The sequence below is a fragment of the Eimeria tenella genome, genomic scaffold (assembly GCF_000499545.2).
Source record: "Eimeria tenella Houghton genomic scaffold, Eth_scaff25, whole genome shotgun sequence".
In the NCBI taxonomy this organism is placed as follows: Eukaryota; Apicomplexa; class Conoidasida; order Eucoccidiorida; family Eimeriidae; genus Eimeria; species Eimeria tenella.
In genome coordinates, this window is record NW_013542365.1 from 209,401 (window position 1) to 229,043 (window position 19,643).

The following is a 19,643-nucleotide window of genomic DNA, read 5'->3' on the forward strand; positions in this document are numbered from 1 at the left end:
CCCAGGGGCTACGGACTAATGGGGTGAGTGGTTCCCTAGCACTACATATGGAGTGTCCACCCAGAGCAGTCCAGACCTACGCACGTTTTGGACTGCCATTCAGCCAGCCAATTCAGGTCTTCAGGTCGCACTACAAAATGGGCAGGCGCCCGCCGCCCCTCGAACTCCTTGCACCAGCACAGACGCCCTGCCAAGGGCAGTTTCACTGTCCTACCAAACACCGTCATCGCAAACCGTAGGCAATTCCACGGCTGCAATGGCAGCCCAAACGTTCCAGTAAATGTGAATAAAGCTTCACCTACTACTAAACACAGTTCACACCATACAATACGTTGCTCCCGTTATGGGTTAGTCGGGCTGGCCCAGCTCGGCCACCACTATAGGTGCCTAGAATTGCACTGCTCTCATCGAAGGCAGCTGCTTCCGCTGTTTACACGTTCGCTGCTCTTTTCAAAAGCATTTGCCTCTCTTGCAAATATCGCGGGGTATCGTTGTTCAATCATTACAACCCCACACATTTCAGAAAACCTTTTTGAATATTTAAGTTTACAATAAGCAGTGCCCAGTTTCAAAAAGTGAAACGGTAACTGTTCTATGAAACCTCGAAGAAACATGTAGGCAACGCTTCTGAGCGCTTGTTGAACCTCTCACCGTACGAGTTAAAGTGGGCCTAAAATGCCACGATTATCGATGCATCTCAGGCTGCTATACACGAACAACAGGAATATAAACAATAGCGTAGATGCTGGCAGTCATACTTCAAATTGGTGTGGGCGCCTGGATGTAACCATTGGAGCAGTATGAGCCTTCTAACATCACCAACTGCAGGGCGGCCTGCTGACAATATGCTCAAAGCTAGCAACGCCAAGCCTCAAAAATGCTTGAAAGAAGTCATGAGTTGTATCTCACGGAGAGAGGAGGCAAAAGCAATTTCAACTAGGAGAGGAGGGACCACGCAACGCCGGCAGCTCAAGTTTCAATTCTACGTTGCCCGGCAAGGGTCCGCTGCGCATCTTTTGCAAACAATATCTGGTGCTGCGTCTGTTTACGAATTCAGAAAGCTAGCCACAATCGGCTATTTCAATACCCTAACGGTTTTCCATCGTCTCCAGCTAAAATTAGCGGGACTGAGGCAGCGGAAGCGTCCCACGTACCTAACTGCCGCATTTCGATGTACCCTGTCTTAGCTCCTGATGCTATACTTGCGGCTGCTGTTCATGCCGGCGCATGCGATAGGCGCGGTACATCTCTGCGGAAGCAGCAAACACAAAGCGTAGAAAAAACAGATTCGAGTTGCTGGAGGAGTCCCAGCTCCGGCTAGCACTGTCCTAATGCACACACCCTCTTCAAAGATACTCTTCTACCGTCCCCCTAACAGGATTCCACTGCCGGGGAGAAGGAAATAGCGATACATGCGGCTCTGCTGCAGAATTGCTTCCTCATAAAGCCAACTCACTCCTAACGTGTGCTATACAGCCCTTGGCAGAGACGTCATCCGGGAACCTCAATATCATAAGCGGCTGAGACTGAAAAGTCAACCCAGCAAAGTTACAAGGTACTCACGCATGCAACAAGACATCACACTAATTAAACCATAATGCCTGACGAGACGAAGAGCCCAAACCCTGTCCCGCTGTGTTTAGGCGAACCTTCGTCGCATTGAAGTAGAAGCACAGTAATCTCGGGTCGTTCTTCCTACTCGTTATTTTATGCGTTTCTCCCAGCTCCATCGAAGAATAGAAGTCTACTAAATCATCCTGTTCCCATGTGATGTCAGCTTGCCGCTGCAGCATTTGCTGCTGCTGGCGTTGCTGCTGGGTTTGCGAGTCCTGCAATTGCTGCTGCTGATTTTGCTGCTGCTGTATGTCACTCTGAAAATGGCAGGAAGGACGGATTCCCAAAAGGTCCGCAACCACTTTCCACTGAGCCTTCCTTTGATATTCTGATGAGCCACCATCACCTCTCTCCGGGAAGCGGTTCATGCCCACTATGTCGGCAACCCCCGCTTCGCCTTCGCCTTGTGAATGTTTTTGTTCCTGCTGGTGCTCCTTCCGCTGAAGTTCTTGGTGCTTGCGGTGCCGCTCGTGCGCGCCGCTGACAAGCACAAGTCGATAAGGTGTTATTATCACCTCACAAAGTCTCTTGTCGGGCGCATTGAAGAGCCAAGATGATAGATGTTCATATCCCTCCGTCACCGAGATCCCCACAGCTGCTGAATCGCTGGTGCTGTGGCAGGAGTTGCAGCTGCTGGACTTGCTGGATACGCCTCCGGAGCCAACCTTTGAAGCTGGTTGCTCTTGTTGTTGTTGACCATGCTCCTTGTAACTGTTCATGAGTCTGCTTCTCACGGGTGTTGAGGAATGGCATCGCAGCAGCAGACTGAGCGACCGACGCATCAGAGATGTTTCCTGCAAGGGGCACTCAGCCGGTGACGTGCGACGGGCGATACTTGAGAGAAGTGCAATTGGCGAACCACAAACTCCAGAATCCAGGTTCATCTCTACAGCGATTGCCGGGCTGGTTGCGGCGCTGCAGTTGCTCTCGTTGATACAGCTGTTACCGCGGCCTGCTGGGCCCTGTCCTGTATCGCGCGTCTCATAGGCAATCAGCGGCAAACTTCCACTTCTGCTCGCATCTTGTTCAACTGATTCCACTGCTTCCGCAACAGCAAGCTGCTCCAGCAACAAGTGTAGTGGCGGCTGCAGCACAGCTTCAATAAAACAGGGGAACCTCCCGACGTCAGCAGTTTCCAAGAAGAACTCCAGCGCCCTGCGGGGAGACCTTAGGAGCACCAGGCGGTGCGCAGGTAGAGACAGCAATGAAGCCCATCGCTGAAATTGTGGCTGGGGTGCGGGGGCCTCGGCAGGTGCGACTAATGAAGCATCTTCCGCAGCAGTAGCCGCGGAACCTGACAGCTTTCTGTGAAGCCCCACAGCAAGCGGTTTCCCACATGAAACGCATTGCCGCCCTTCGTCGCTGCTGCTCAGCCGTTGCAGCTGAAGCGCTGCAGGGGCCTCTCGCCGCGGAGCACAACCAGAAAACACCGCGCTGCTGTCAGTGCTGTTGCCACTCTTGCAGCTACGTGTGCTGTTGCTCCCGCGTATGCAATCTGTGCACAAATCGCCAGATGCAGTCGTGCAGTCCCCAGATGGCATCGTTGGAGCCATCGCTCTGGATGTTGCAGCTGCCGACACGGCTGTTGGCTTCCGCCCCTTCCAAGGAGAGCCTCGAGGAGACCTCGCGCTAGACAACCGCCTCCAAGCACCTAGAATACCCCCAAGGTTTAAACCCTGCCCACCGCCCTGCCTGGCAGTGGTATTGCCTGCCGGTTGGTGCTGCGGCTCTTGGTGGCGCAGTTGCTGTACATGATCAACACCGGGAGACGGAGAAGAAGCATGAAGATGGCTGCTTGCAGGAATCATCGGCGAAGAGTAGTTGGCCTCTGAAGCAAGGGTAGAAGAGCTCCAGGCTCTGGACAGGACTGACTGGCGGCTGCGTCGGGGAAGCCCCAGCTGCCGTGCGTTATCGACTGGGCGCTGCAGTTGCTTTTCGCGCTTTTGCTCACCGTAGCAGAGAACGCAGGTGTTAACTGTATGATCCACTAGCTCAAGCTGTTGCTGTACAGCAAGCCAGTGACACGCCGCATAGCCCCCCCGAACAAACGAGACCCACCTAAGAATCGCCACACACCAAACCATCCCGAGTCAGCATGAATGCTGTGACATAACGGCGTATGGCATTGCACAACAGCTCTGCGATTTCAGTCCTACTTCACAGTCCCAAAACGCCCTAGCTGTCAGCTCCGCTGCATTGTTGTCGTGCCGCTGCAGCGGCTGATGCGGATAGCAACTCGAACTAGCGAACCGAAAAATCTGACGAAAGCATGTAATACCTTCTCGAGTGCGACGAACTCACCTTAGGGCCAATTCCCTTGTTAGGAAATGGTAGATCTCTACGGCATCCGAGTCAAGAGTCCCGTCCTCCGTCAGCAAGCAGACATGATGGGTTGGGACCTGCAGCCTGTGAATGCGGTAAGCCTTCTTGTTTTCATCGGGTGTAAAGGAAGTGCAGCAGAATATTTCGTGCTCAGTGCAGGCATCAGGCGACGGCCCAGCAGGTCCTCCAGATTTGTCTTCTTCTTGTGGGCTACCTTCAACGCGTGCAGCACTGCTGGCATTCGTCGATGTGCTGGTGTTCCGCTCGTCTTTATGTCGCAGAGCGTTACCAGGAGATCTCACGGTAGCCGGAGCGCCCGTAGATTGCCTACAGCCTTTTTCCTGCATCTGGTGTTGCTGGCACTGCCCTTGCGTTGGGTTCCAGTGCCGTTGTTGAACTCTATGCTGCCACTCGATATGACTCTGCTGATGATACTGCTGTTCAATCCGCTGCTGCGCATAAGGAGGCCCCGTTATCTGCAACCTGTGCTCCATCCCACTGTCTGAACTAAACCGATCCAACTCCGTGAAAGCGCGTGTTGGCTCCACTCGTATTGGTGCTACTAGTGGAAGAAGAGAGCCATCTGCTGAATGGGAAACGGCGTGACTAAACGGAGTGTCCGCGAAGTGCTCCGAGCCTGGGCTATCTGCATCTGCAGCAAGTGGCCCCAGAGACAGCGGATGACTCTTCAAGGAGCGCAACTCGGATACTGTGGACTCATCATCACCTCTTTCAGCCGCTGCCCTTGGAAAAGTAGCTGCAGCGGCAAGTGATGGATGCTGTCGTCCTACAGTTGACTGGATCCACTCAGAGGCCGGCGTATTTGTCCACCCAGGAACCCCAACATCCTTCTCGAAAAGTGGTTCAGACATGCAGCGGCAGTTGAGGTGGCGGTTCGCTGCTATATGAACCTTCCATTTTTGCTGATGATCAGTTCTTTCCGTCCCACAGCTCCAGGATCGACGTGACGCTGCGGCTGATTGCATGTATCCAGCAAAAGCTTCATGAATAGCGGACCTTGTACGCAAGGGAACCCGTTTCCCATGATTGTGCATGCATGCTGATGTTGCGGGTGGTTCTGCCGCAGACAAAGCGAACCCTTTCTCAACAGCAGAAGGGCAGTTCGATTCCTCAACGTGGCCTCGCCACTTGAGAGACCGCAGCAGTCGAGCACCTCGACTCCGCGAAAGCCGTCTGCCCTCCAGTGCGCCCGAACTCCCAGCCTGCTCGACTGTAGGGCTCCACAAAGCGCCGCTGCGGTTCCCTGCATTCACTGCACCGCAAGCACCACAAGTACAGCGTCTTCCAGAAATTCAAAGTAAGTTGCTGCTGCGTTGCTAATGGGTCTGCTGTCGCTGTTGCCCTTGCGGCTGCTGACGGAGCAGCTAGAAAGAAACCGTGGGGTCAGTCCACAACCCGTCAAGTTAGCCTAAATACACTTTCCGATGTTGCTTTTGTTCCCGTTGTTGCCATTGCTGCTATTTTTTCTGGAACTTATTCGTGCTTACTACTGGTGGCGTCAGCGTTTGTGGTGGGTTCCGAGATGGTAGCCGGGTCTACAGCGCCTACAAGGGCAGGCAGGGTCTGTTTCCAGTCGCCCAATGCATCAACATGAATGGCTGGGGGTAGCCGCCCTCCCTCGAACTGCCACTGCGGGCGCAGATCTAGCAGCAGTACTTTCCAACGTGGGGGTGCTTGGGGAGCTCCTGGAGACCCAGAAGCCTCAAAAGCACCGTACTGGCGAATTTTCACCTCCTGCTGGCTAGGGAACGCACGTGGGACCCCGGAAAACACGCCGCTCCTCTTGCTGTCGTTACAGTGCCTCCCCGATCCACTGGCTCCACAGGTATGAAACAGCGGTTTTGAAGCCCGGCCGTAGGCGTGACTGGGAAGCCGGTAAGCAGCAACACAAGAAGGACGCACCTGACAATCATTCGGTAGGTCTCTATGCCCCCGCAGAAACACAAAACGGTGATTAAAACGGCCACAGCAGAATCACGCAGAGTGCAGGATCTCCAAAGCAGACGTTACACGGTGAGAAAGCCGACAAATGCAGCTCTATGCTGTATAGAGCTTCACAGACATGTCGCCGTGTGCAGAGGCAATCCCCAAGTGGAACCAAATTGTCACTCGTCACACGGGCAGCAACACCGTTAAGACCGGACTTACTTCAACACTTCCTGTGGCAACATGAAAAAAGCTCCCTCAGACTCCAGCTGCTGCAGTGGCTGCACATGAGACTCCTGACCTCCGGTCTGCACAAGGCAGCAACAATAAGGTAACCTGTGACCATTTCAGTCAAGAGCTCCAAGCATGCAGGTCAACGGTAGAAGCAAGTTCAAACACGGCAAGACACACGAACATCGGGGGCCTGTACAGAGAGCACAAACTGCAATAATGAAAGACGCAACAGCAGCAATATCCAAACCTGCACCGAGTCGCGGTACTAGCAGCAGCAAGTTAGGAACTCCAGTCTGACCTGATAGGCACAAAAGATGTGGGCAAAACTTAGGGGCGTCTGTTGGCGAAGTTCCATCGCCAGGCGCCACAGCTGCAGCAAATACATAGAGAGAAGAGATTATGCACTGAAATCTAGGGCATCCAGACGTCTCTCCGTAACGCAAAGGATGAAAAGCTAACGACAGCAACAATCTGAAGCCTCTTTGTGCAGTTTTTCGAGTGCTGTTGCTGCATCAGCAGCAGAAGGAGCATTGGCTGCAGGTTTTCAACTTTTCTAATTGCTGGTGCTGCTTCTCCACAATTGCATGTTCCCTCTCCTGCCTTTGCTGCACATCTAGACACAAAGTAAATACCGCAACAGTCGCAGCGGCACCAGCAACCGCTGCTGAACCAGCTTTCGCAGCACAAGCTGCAAGAAACGCGCTGCAACAGCAGCAGAAATCGCCGTACACTTTTGAGCTCTGAGATGGAATCGATCGACAGCTTGCTAAGCGTCTCGGGGAGCTGCGAGATCTCCGTACGCAGAAGAATGCCCCTGTTGGTGATGAGGATGGCGAGGGACAGGTAGCAGAAGAAGACTTTGTCTCCCTCCAGCAGGTAGCCATCCCACAGCACGAAGAGGACCGGCAGCTGCACCTTAGAAGAAAACAATGTGAGGAACCACGGGGTCACGTACAGCTCGGGGGTCGCGAAGTGCTGCTCTGCACGCACCAGCCAGAAATACAAGACTCAGAAACTTCTCAGGGCGGTCCCTACAGACGCTCTCAACTGCTCTCCGCTTGAGCCGAAAGCGAAACAATCCTGGCGCCTTCACACCCTGTGATCAAGCAACCGTAACCATGCTGCTGGAATACGGATACAGACATTTTTGAACTTATCATATCGCCCACGTGGAGGAGTGCATACACATTCATGCATACAGGCATGCGTACAATGGAATTTGTCTGTAGACATACCCGCATGCGAGCATGCATGAATGCAAGCATGAAGGGCACAAACTTGTGTCTGATTCACCTAGGAAGGTGGCCAAGGTGGGGTCGTGATAGAGTAGTAGTAGCTTGAAGTGGTGAAAGGCACATTGTAGAGCCGTGAAGTCATCGTCTGAGAACATCGCCGGTAGAAAGCGCTGCACGAAGGCAGCAAAACAACAGTAGGCCTCCGCTTCATCGAACCCTCCCTCGGAAGTCCGTAGATAAAGAAACGGCGCTTAACAGACACAGACGCACACACACACATACGCATACATACTCAGATAAAGAGAAAGAAACAGAAAATTGGGCAAGCGCATACAGTCATGCGGATACCCAAGATAAATAATGCAAAATGAAGCACACGAAAGTCACTTAACTTCGCAAAGCCTAATCTCTACTCTGCATTGAACAGACACACCCGACCGCAGCCAGCAACAGAAACTACCATGTGTAAGAAAAGCTAGCAGCTGCCACTACTTCTAGTTTTGACTGCAGTTTCTGGAATATCCCTTGCTCTTTAGTTTAAACAGTTCTTGCTCCATTTTTATACTATAATATATATATGACCCCGTCGCCAACTATGCATCGCTTTCATTCATGCATTCCCTGTCCTATTCACTTATAATGCCTACGCGGGGACCCACAAGGGTCCTTGCTGCGGATTTCTTGAATTGCTACCACTCCTACTGCCATTCTCCTCGGTGCTGTATGCAGTGCTCCTACTGCTACTGCTGGTACTTCCAATTCTGCTGGTGCTTCTCGCGCCAGTGGCTCTGGTTCTCTTGCTCACCCAAGAGTTCATTGAGTCCTTGCTTGTACTTCAACCCGTGTGACTTGCAGTAGAAAGTCAACATCTGCTCCATCATACGGCGCGTTTTCGCATCTCTAAAGACAGCCAGCCCAGCGCGGGTCCTCTCCACGTCACTCTTGATTACACGCTGCAACCAAAGTAACAAACAATAAACAGCGCTCAATAGACTTTCGATGAACTAAAAGGGAATATGTAGGTTCCAAAACACATGAACGCCACGGACCTACCGTTGCGCACCACAAAACAACCTTACAACATTCATGACAGAAAAGCAACAAGTCCAGAAGTACTAGTAGCAATAGCAGCTCCAGCAATAGTACGACGCCTCACATCGAAAGCCGAAGAGGCATGAGGCTAACCTGATTTGGCTCGTCAAGGGACGTCCTTTGGATGGCAGTCGACAACCGCTGCATCTCTAAAGGGCCCAAATCGCCCACATCCAACAAAGCCAACCAAATGCGGCAGCGTAGCCGCGCCGGAAAGCCATCCTTGAACAAACGCAAGCGTCCTATCAAACGCTCCTTTGCTGCTGCGGCTGCCTCTACGCCAACTTCATCAGCTGCCGCTGGTGTGGCATTACGCCCGTTCGTGCCAGCTCCGGTTGTGTCATCCACCCTCGCCTCTTGGCTGTCATTTAAAAGTGGCATGTTCGTGACACCACCCGCACGATCAGTGTCTGTTACCGGTGCTGCTGTTGCTTCCGTTTCTGCTGCTGTAGATACCTCTTTTCCAGCGTCTGTAAAAGAGTACGTTCCGCGGTCTGAGTCGCCACTCTGCAACTTCAAATGAACTGCCCCCGCCAGAGGTGCCAACGATGGCTCCTCCGCAATGCCAACGTGCCGCTTCTGCTGGTGTTGCTGAAGGGGACTACCAACTAGTTTCTCCAGTGCGCCTGCAGCGTTCTTTTCTAAGCTGAGGGGCGTCTGCAAAGAACTACTGGTGGTACTACCGGTTATACTGTTGCTTCTCAAGCTGCTGCTCCTGCTATGTTTTGAAAGCTTAACGGCGTCCCCACGTGGCTCGCCAGCGTCGCAAGCTTGCAATACGTACCGCTGTTGTTGCTCTGTCTGATGCTGCTGCTCCCGCTGTGAAGACTCACCAAGCTGCTCCTGTTCCTTTTGTAACTGTTCCAGCTGCTGCCTTTGTTCCTGGGGCAATTGCTGCTGTTGTTGGGGCAGTTGCTGCATGGCAGCTGTTTTCATATCCGATGCTGTGTGCGCCTTATCAGCATCAACTTGGACCGGGAGTCCAGCAACAATGTCAGGGAAACCATCCTGGTGAGACGGGCAGGATTTGTTGCCAGAACTTCCTGTAAGCTCATCCCCTGTGTGTGACCACTTGTCGCTCCTGGCTCCTCTGCTCTGGTCACTTTCTCTTTCGCTGTCAAAGCTTCTGATTCCTTCCTTGCTAATCTCCCCCCCTTCACATCCAACTCCCTTTCTGCCTCTCCTGGAAGCAAAATCTTGTAGCAGAGCCTCCACGTCTGCTGTCTCCTCGCTGTCCTCTGCTCGCCTTGGATGGCTCCTCGCTCTCAAGAAGTCTTCGTCAACGCACGCTGCTATTGTAGTTGCAACTATTTTTGCGGCTCCTGAAGCCGTTACTGTTGCTGCTGTTTTCACTGCTGCCTCCATGGGGCTTCTGGAAGACGGTGGAGTCCGCAGCTGCTCGTCTGCAGGGCTGGCATTTTGGTATGTGTTGTTACTTCCCTCGGCATTCTCGCTTTCCGCTTCCTGTAGCAGCACTTGCTGCTGGACATGCTTCTGGTGGCCAAGTTGTTCACTTGCACTATCTTCGTAAGGGGTAAGAATGAGCTGGCTTAACAGAGATAGGGGGGGTAGTCCACAGGATTTTGGGAGCGTTACCTCCTGCTGGATATCTGCAGCGCCACTGCTGTCCCTTCCTTCGCCACCGCTTCCGTCACTATCCGTTCTGTTGCTGCTGTTGCTATCCAGCCCGCCTGCATAGCTATCAGTCCAGCTAGTCGCGGTGCTGCTGCACGCGATCAAAAGGCTGCACATATTGCTGCCGTTCCTGGTGAGTGTCGCGCTGCTTCTGGTACTGCTGCTTCCGCTGCCGAAAGATAGACGTTCGTCCTGAGTCGCACCGCTGTTGGGGCCCTTGCTACTGCATGATTTACACGTAACAAACGTGGGCACAACACAAGCGTTTCCCGCGGATACTCCGACATCCTTTCCCTCGTGCTCCCGTGTTAATGCCGTTCCTTGAGTCAGTGCTCCTGGCGCCTCCCCATCTTCTGCACCAGAAGCGGCTCCACCTCCTGCTACTGTAACACACAAGCCCTGGTCCAACTGCCGCTGATCGCTGCTACGTGTTGATTTTGCCCCCGATACGAGTACAGCCTGCTGCCCGTGCATTCTGCTGCGGCAGCAGCACCGAGGCAGCGCTGCTTCGCCTGTGCCCCTGCTGCTCCTACATTGGCAGCCCCTGCAGCAGCAGAGACCTCAAATGTTACACCAGCAGCGGCACGTAGGCAGGCGCTTCTGTAACGGATAGATGTCGAAAGAGCAGCCCTTTGAGGCTCTGCCTCTTCGGCTGCGCTGCACCCCATCAAAGATCAGACGAGCTCTGTAGCTCAGTTGCTGCAGCTGCTAAGTCCCCTGCTGGTTTCGCCCCTGCAACGACTCAACATCGCAGTCATGAGTGCCTTTTGTTGCCGTTACGGCCCGTTGTCAGCCGAATCAGCAACTGAACCGCTGCTACCGTTGCTGTAGCTGATGCTAGCAATGCTGCAGTCTGCACTCGTTGCTAAAATTGGCAGAACATGCATCGAGACCACGAAAGCAGTGAGAAGCCCCGGAGGAATAGCACCGAACTGACTGGTCGCGGAGTGGGCAAGGAGACAGACAGCCCCAGCAGAGGCTAGCAGCGTCGCTATGTTCCTGGTGAAGGTCTATAAGAGCCCCAACACAGAGCTGCCAATATAGGAATATCTGAGAAATGAGATGTCGTGCTGCTTCTCGTCATCCACAGCATCTCCTGCAGTCTACGCTGATGCTACAGTTACTGGTAGTGTTGCGCTCCGGAGCGCCTAGGGGAGACTGAGGTGCTCGTTGCAGCAACTGCGCACAGCGGGTGTTCTAAAGTAATTGATTGAGAAAGAGCATGGCATAGAGACTCAAAGCTGTATCTTCCATGGTAGCAAGGGAGCTGGTGATCCTGCCGAGAGTTCCCGAGCCCAGCCCCAGCACAACCAGAGTGAGGCGGCACCGGCCATCCGCTGCTCTTAGGGGTTTTCTTCACTCCATGTTAGTCAAAATACTCCAGTCTTAACAAAAGCACACTCAAATAGGACGTAGGTTGCTGCAGCTGAAGGTCCCCGAGGCAAGTGGACAGGCCATAGGCGAGACTGCTGCCATGCCGCGCTGGCGAGCAAAATGTAGCTGGCAGGTTTGGCTGCTGCTGAGGTTCTCAGGGCTTACATTGCATTTTATCAGTTGCACGAGATAGAAAGCGAGCTGCATTCGAGCCCCACAGATCTTATGGGCCACAGACAGCGAGCGCCTTTATAGCCTCAAGGGCTGGAAGCATTCTGCCTGTTGGTTCGCCGTAGCGCGATTTGAGAAAGAGTAAGCACGTCACAGTATACACTGATGCGGAATTGAGTCATAGGCGAAAGCGCGGAAACAAAAAGGCAAGGCCTAGAGCAACCCGCGAGGAGGCAGGCCAGCTGGTGCTGCTGCATCTGCTTGTGGTGGTAGCAATGCCGCTACAGCGCCTCACTCTGCGCCAAAGGGTGCATTTACTGCGGGAGATAATGATGTGGCAGTTGCCACTGGTGCTTTTGCCGGCCCCTGTTGCTACTGCTGCAGGCTATTGTGCATCTGCTGCCACCACTGGTGTTCTGCTACCACATTTAACTGCTACAGAGTGAGCGTCTGCGCACTTCTGGAGCCCCACTTTTAAACGTAGCACGAGAAACACTTGCCATTGTTGCTACGCCACGTGCTGCTTCTGTTGCACTGCTTTGATCTAGCTACATTGTTCCACTTTCGGTTGGAATACAGCTGCAGTGATCGTGCCTCGTTAGTTGAGTTCCTGTGTTCTCAAGGCTAGAAGGACAAAAATTCAGTTTTTTCTGCATTTAGTTTAGGTATGTAGGCTTTGTAGTCTTCGCAACCTCTTGCCGTGCTCCTACATGGCGAACATGATAGCGAGATGGCGAAAAAAACGTGATAGCATGTATAAAGTGCTCAAAAAGGGGGCCGTCAGTGCTGCTGCACATGCTTCCTTCGTGCCAGTGATATGAGCATCTTACTGAGGGGCATGAAAAGCACTATCACAGAATCGTGGACCAGCAAAAGTTAGGGAGAGGTTCGTAGCGCAGTCTGAACAGAGGTGGCTTCGATAGCTTGAGGGAGTAATAAACTCCTGATAAAGGCTCTCTGGCTTCTAGTTGATCCCATCAGATGCCCTGAAATGTATGCGCGGTTCAACGTATGCCGTACTGTAGACCAGCATATCTGACCAATAGACGTGTTTCCCTAAAACATGAGCATTCTTCTTCTGCCGTCTGTGGCATGCGTAGTCTGGGTGGGTATATGGCACGTGCAGTTTATGGAACGTGCTTAAGGGAGTTGGGAAACTGCGACCCACGATGCGCCACATGCACTGAATTCAAATGCAATAGTATGAGCGTTCGAAATGTGAGGAGGACCAGAGACTGCAAGACATTAGTTGAGTGATCCTGCTTGCTTGTATCTGTACCATATGTGGCTCGAGGATAACTGATCACCCAATAGTGGCTGCAATAAAGGGTTTCACGAAAATACCTGACTTAATTCGGGTTGTGGCGCTGATGTGCGCTGTAGAGCGAGTGTCGAAAGGGCCAAGAGGAAGAAAGTTTCGAGTGCACGAGACGTCGGTGGGACAGCATCGGGTAGGTCCTCAGACATGACTCGGGTAGGTCCTCAGGTACGGATCGGGTAGGTCCTCAGTATAGAAACAGCGAGGTAGCGGGAAACCGTGAGGCGGCGGCTGCGTAAGCGAACGTTTCCACGCGACCATTCTGTAATTTTTGGGAGAAAGTCCGATGCAGCGATGCTGCTGAGGCTCTTCGATGACAGATTTCGGTGACGCCAATAGTCTTTTGTTTGGAACTTAGAGTCAAGGCAGTCCGTTCGGGTGAACAGGGTCGTTTCTGCAGCGCATCGGACACCTAGTTTTGTTCAGTCCTTAGTGAGTAATCATAAGGCCTTGGAGCTCCTCTATGAAGCAAAGCCTCAGAGCCGTGCAACCACTTAGATGCTTGGAAGTGCCGAGACACTGCAGGCAAGCCAGAGCCCGATGGTCAGTAAGTAATAATCGTACAGTTATGGCTTACAGTGACCACCACGAGGATAACCAGTGGCATCACGTGTCCAGAAATGTGACTAAAGCTAGCAGTTTGTGGCTGAAGATAGGCTATTTGTGCTACGTGGCACCTTAAAAAGACAATCTGTCTTGATTGTGGCCGAAGCACTGGAGCTAGTCCAGAAGCACGCGACCTTGCATGAAAAAGGTTTTGTGATATTTTGGACTCGATGCGCCGCATAGTTTGTCAGTAGTTGCTCAAAGCTTTGTACGACGTGCGTGTGAGTATCTGCTGAGGAAGAAGCACCTTCCGGAAGTAGGTCGATGAGAGGGCGAGATACGTTGGCGAAATCTTCTCCCATGTGAAAACGGCATTAGTTCGTCGCACATGGGAACTAGAGTACTTGGATCCCATTTTTCAAAACCTGTCGCCCCACGCGTATGGCTTATGCTGAATTTGCTGCGGATTCTATTGTCTCAAGCAGTGAAAGCATAACCGAGATAGGTAATCACTTGCTTCTGCGTTTTCGGCATTCGAGGTGGAACTGATGATTCAAGGATATCCTGAGAACTTATCACATAAACCTTACGTGCCTGACTAGATCATAACTCTGTAAAAGCTCATCTTTGATCGATGCATTGACACCTCGAGCTTCCAAGAGTAGCGGGTGCTTGCCACCTTCCATGTGGAAGGTAGCTGCAGTGCTTTGATGCATCTAACTGAAACCCTTCTTCCCCCGGTCCGTCTTGGCAATTAAAACCTGTTGAACGCCTTCTCTACCTCGGATTGGTATTTATTTCCTCCCAACTCTTGTCTGAATTGGCAACGAAAAGGGAAATCAAGCGCATTGGACAGCATGGAGCAGCGACATAGAGTGTAGCGCCACAGAGGACAGATGTAGATTAACAAAAGCGCGGGGAACAACGGAGCACTGCAAATGCGGTCGCCCAAACAATAGTGGGGAAGGAAGAGCTGAGTGATCGGCTGCTTTTGATGCTTTCATTGTTTTTGGGCCGGCTACTGTTTCAAACTGCAGCAATGGCTGCAGCAGTGCTCGTTTTGGGTCTTGAGTTCTAGCACCGTTCCGCAGCGCGGTTGGCACTGTATTATATGTTATTCAGAGGGGCAGGAAATATAAGTGACAGCAATTTGGCTCTACGGCCCTACTAAAGCAAGCAGTTGCACGGAATAGCAAAGCATCGAACATCTATCGGGAAAATTTTACAAGTACACCAACATCTGTGTACAGGCTTCAGGAGAATGTATACCCAATATGATTCAAAATTAAACAGACTCGCAGGGCGCTTTAGCATGCACCATGCACTTCGCATCATTCGCTTAAATGTACTAAAAACAAGGACGGCAAGCCAGCCCTGGCTAGCTCGGAGCATTTCAGATTCCGTGGCTTCGGCACCAAACAAGACAATCGGGTGGCTGCCATTAGGCAGCCACCTATAACCACAGGGAGGCAGGCCTACGGTTATCGCAGGCTCTAGTCTCGCTAGAATTGTGGTAGCACTCTTATTCAAAAAGACGGCGCCAAAGTTAGCAAGGAACTGCACCGTCAGAATCCACGGTAGACACTGCTAGGGTGGGAATTGGAGTGCTCTGATTCGGCACCGCTGGTAGCGGGACAATAATGCCCCAGTACATGCCACAACAGTAGTCAGATGGCTAAAAGACGTGGCACTTCCCAATGTTCAGCTCACTCGTAGCTAAGTGCTGCTACGTCCGTCCTACAATTCCCACTGTCTGCCAAGCTGCTGAGGAACGCCGATTTTCCTTCAATACTGCTTTCTAACCCTCATCTGATAGTTGATTTCCCACGGCAACAGCTGTGTATGTCTTCTTGTTGCTGAATTATTCCATTTTGCTTTCATTATGTCGCTAGATTTCGAAGGGCGCCTCTTTTTTGCTGAAGTGTGCTTCTGAGCTGCAGTCCCAAAGGAGCAATACTGCAAGTGCATGCATGGCTGCGCCTTCAGTTTATCCGCATTCAGAGAAGCATACATGCATTTTTTAATCTTGTTATCGTATATTGCATTCGTTTTACGACTTCACGAGGAGACAAGTCCTGTGCCAAGTTCCCTGGGCCCCCGAGGAGCCCCCACAGGTGACACGGCCCTTTGATCTGTCGTTCCTTCTCCAGATTCAAACGTTCTTTTCTCTTTGTAAGAGTTACTGTCGGCCCAAGATGACGACAGGTGAACATAGGCACACAACACAACTACGACGACACCGGCTTGCCGTTGGGGCAGCACCACCAGGTGCTTCGTATGCTTGCGGCTCCTTAATGTTAGTCAAATGGATGCCAGGGTGGCGCTGCTTCTGTTCAAATTGCAACGTGCCTTTCTACGGGGTCTGCCGTGTCGAAAATGGGATCTATGTAGTAGCTGCTGCCAAGCTTGTATATATCCGTTTTTACGCTGCTCTATGGCCTCGTTTTTCTGTTTTATGTGTCGCTGTTGCATTCCCCTTCGTTTTGAATGCGCTTTTCTGCTCTCCTCTTTCTGGAGTGACTTCCCGTGTTTCTTCCCGGCCCTTTTGAAAGTATTTTCTCGTTGGGGGTGAGTGTATGTACATGTTCAATGCACAAGAATTCCCGAACGGGCAAACATGCAAAAGCGTTTTTTGCGCCTACAGATCGTAAGTGGGCAGACTTCGAGTTGGAGGATGATGGTGACTTGGGCGATTTGGCGCCAACTCCAGGAGGCTTTGAAACTCGGCCAGACAGTGACGGTATCAAAACAGTCACAAACTATCTGCAAAATGCAAAGGGCGAAACGCTCAAGGTAATATAGCCACAAAATTGAACTGCTGTGACACAGCATGTAGTTCCCACGCGCGAAAACAGACGGCGACGGAAGTAAGCACAAGCCTTTTGCATAGTGACAAAGGAGAAACTGAGGCAGTATGAAGGCAGGTGTACATGAAAGGCATATTCAAGCGTTTTCGCTATTGCCGCTGTTGCAGATAGTGAAGCGTATTAAAGTGACACGTGTGGTGCACCGCATAAACAAGGCTGTGCATGAGCGGAGGAATTTGCCTCTCTTTGGAATTGAGGCAGCAGAGGGTAGCACAGGAAAGGCGTTCACTGTCAGGTAAGACTGAATTTCAAATGCAGCAGCTGTACGTGCAAGAACGGCAACAGCACGTCAGCACGAGCACTGGAAATCAACGCAGTAGAAACGACATGATCAACTGTAAGAGTTGGGATAGCCTGTATGTTGTTCTTTACACAGGTCTGTGGAGGAGATTCCTTTGGAAATATCGAAGGAAACGTTGCTGCGAGCCAAATTTAAAGAGGACGAAGATGACGAAGATATCCAGTTTGCAGTATGCAGAGCAAACATGCCAGAATTGATGCATAGGCATATCGCCGAACGCCCTATTGTTTTATGGTTTTGCGTGCTGCTGATTTCCACAGCTGTTAGCTATTGCTGCTGCTGCTGCCGGCCACTGCTGCTGCTGTTGCCTCCCCTGCTGCGTATCCTGTTGCCTATGGACAATTCGCGCTATGCTGCTTCTGGTAGAGGTGGAGGCGATACTGTTGTTGTTTTTACTTACTTTGGTGCTTCTTGTTTTTATGCAGCTGCATGATGCGGATTGAGCGCGTTCTGCTCTGCTCTACTGCGTTTTAGTTGATTTGATCCTACCGTCACCCCGTCAAAAGCATGGCAGAATGCGTGTGTGTGTCTTGGTATGTTTTGAATTTATACCTCTTACTGCTTGCATTTGAAATGTGCTGTCGTCAGGATTTGAATCCAGCCAAGACTTCCCGAGATCTGAGACAAAAATTCCTGTCGCTGCAGAACGACGACGAACCCGTAGGGATTCAGGAGGGCCAGTAAAGACAGAAACCTCAACTGGAGTAATCGCAACAACTGCGTATTAAAGACAGCATACATTTGCTTGGCCTGCGTTCCTTGCGCTTTGGTGTGCAGGTTGATGCTGGTGAAGGCGATCCGTTGGGTTCACGGCTTGGAGTACCTGGGGCTAAGTCAGTTCTCGTCCTATCTCGGCCGTGTGCATTTGGCCTGTCTTTGTTTGGAATCAGATTTCACTGCGTTTCGTGGCCTTACTTTGTGTCCATCATTGTGCATTTTCTTTCTTGTTTAACTTGCTGTACCCCCCAGCAGTTTACTGCCGTTCCTTTCTAAGCCTTCGGTGCCGCTTCTTCCGCTTTTTTATGTGCTTGCGTGAACCCAGTGTCTGAGTGCTCGGTCATCGTTTCTTCTCTCTGACTTTTCGTTTCTTTCAACATGCCAGCATCCCTAGCTTACTGCGTATGTACACATTTCTGTGCACCTTCATATTCAACTATGGCTCGAGATGCAATAACACAAGTGAGTGCATATACACACACACATGGCCGTGAATGACCACATCTGGGCTTGAAAAACCATGCATACACATATGCAAGCAAACAAACGTCGGCGTACAAACGAACTGTCGTTGCGCCCTGCCCATAACGCAGATGCATCTTCACGTCTGTACACTTTCATGTATGTGTTTGTGCATGTATATATATATATATATATATATATATATATATATGTATTTGCACGTCTGTGCGTCCTCATTCCGTTTTGTACGACGTATACACTTGAGGAGTGTTTTTTTCACTTCTTAGAGGCTTGTCTCGCTTGCGTGGCGGCGGCGATGCTCTAAAAGACTTGGAGGCGCGTCGTAGAGAAGAAGCGACGATTAGAGTGACGAACTTAAGTGAAGACGCAAAGGAAGAAGACTTGGCCGAACTTTTCGGGAACATCGGCAAACTTGAGAGGGTGTTTCTTGCCAAACACAAGTCAGAAAACAAACACAGAGTAGAGAGATCTTGCATACCTAACGAATAGGCTACGAGGTAGAGGGAGAAGGAACCGTTACGCCCAAAGAGACGGCAAAATGCATATGCATACTCACACACATATTTGCACTCGCAGTGAAGTTGTTACGCGGCCGGGCAGATATACAGGTTCTGAGACGAGCAGACACTTCCGAAAGAAACAAACACCGAGTTTGTGTTGGGAAGAGGCAGTGACGAATGCCACACTTATTTGACGTCAATGCGTGCGCATATTTCAATTGCTTGATTGGTACTTTCGCTCGTATACATATTCCTGTTCATAGCTTTCTTTGCACAGTTCTTTTAGAAGCATTTCTGTGGCTGGGTTTGAATTTTTTTGCCTCTGTACAGGGACAAGAAAGCTAGCAAGGGCTTCGCGTTTATCACTTACGCCAACAGAGAACTGGCTGCCCAAGCCATCCGCAAACTCAACAGACATGGCTATGACAATCTGCTACTCAATGTATGTTAGGACAGTCCCGTCTCTTTCCTTATATTTGCCGTTCCGCGTATGCTCGTGTGGTTCTGCTCCGGTTTTTCTTCATTCTCTCCGGTGAATGTGCAGTTTCTGTGTGCCAGCTTCTGTTTTTGTCACCAGTCTGTTGTATGTTTGTCACTACCTCTGGATATTCTTTCATATTCAACCCTCTCAGCGTCGTAATTTGCTTCCATGCTTATTCATCGGCCCCTTTTTTTCGTCCTTCATCGTCTTTACCAAACTGGATCTTTGTGTGTGTGCACTTGCCCGTGCTTCTGCTTATCGCCTGCTTGTGGTGGCTTTCCTTAATTATGTATTTTTCGTTCTGTCGACCAACTTCTTCGTGCTACATGATCTCATGGCGCTTCTGCTCTCCCTACTGCATGCCGCTCTTCAGGTGGAATGGGCGCGCCCAAACAACCGTGAAAGGTAAAATTGCAGCCACCTTAACCAAGCTGTTCAGCGCGGAAAGCAGTGCCATTTTGCGTGGCCCTTCTGTTGGTGCTGGCGCGCCGCCGCATGCTGCGAAATCAAGTGGATGCAAGCAATCCAGCATGTGCATCGTAGGGCGCAGCAACACAGCTCGAGGGGGTCATGTACAACTCCCATCATTTTAGCTGTTGGGATTCATCCTGTAGCGGCTTCAGCAACAGAAAGAAACTTCAGCTTGTCCCGAAGCTCTTGTGCGGCAGCTGCAACAACTGCTTTAGTGATGTACCAGATTAATGGAGCTAGTGCGTAGTCGTTGGGTGGATGCCTGTGTACACCCCGGCAACGACCTAAATAGCTATTTGGCAAGCTAACTAGAGCGTAGCGATGTACGGCCTGCT

At 51.4% G+C, this 19,643-nt stretch overlaps 2 protein-coding genes across 2 annotated transcripts; one reads left to right on the forward strand and one right to left on the reverse strand.

Annotated features, from left to right (window-relative positions):
- Positions 1 to 1,196: 1,196 nt before the first annotated feature.
- On the reverse strand, positions 1,197 to 10,553 carry ETH_00024770 (TBCK protein kinase, related; the record flags this gene model as incomplete). The annotated part of the gene is made up of 11 exons (XM_013375065.1): positions 1,197 to 1,249; positions 1,457 to 1,526; positions 1,650 to 3,672; positions 3,916 to 5,209; positions 5,445 to 5,821; positions 6,106 to 6,191; positions 6,416 to 6,487; positions 6,847 to 7,097; positions 7,411 to 7,602; positions 8,158 to 8,305; positions 8,538 to 10,553. The coding sequence occupies 11 exons, from the start codon at positions 10,551 to 10,553 to the stop codon at positions 1,197 to 1,199; spliced, it is 6,582 nt and encodes a 2,193-aa protein (XP_013230519.1).
- Positions 10,554 to 15,683: 5,130 nt separating this feature from the next.
- On the forward strand, positions 15,684 to 19,246 carry ETH_00024775 (eukaryotic translation initiation factor 3 subunit g; the record flags this gene model as incomplete). Its single annotated transcript, XM_013375066.1, has 9 exons — positions 15,684 to 15,693; positions 16,133 to 16,281; positions 16,463 to 16,590; positions 16,732 to 16,825; positions 17,245 to 17,316; positions 17,434 to 17,489; positions 18,123 to 18,296; positions 18,687 to 18,798; positions 19,211 to 19,246. 9 exons carry the CDS (start codon positions 15,684 to 15,686, stop codon positions 19,244 to 19,246), a joined length of 831 nt encoding a protein of 276 aa, XP_013230520.1.
- Between the last annotated feature and the right edge of the window lie 397 nt (positions 19,247 to 19,643).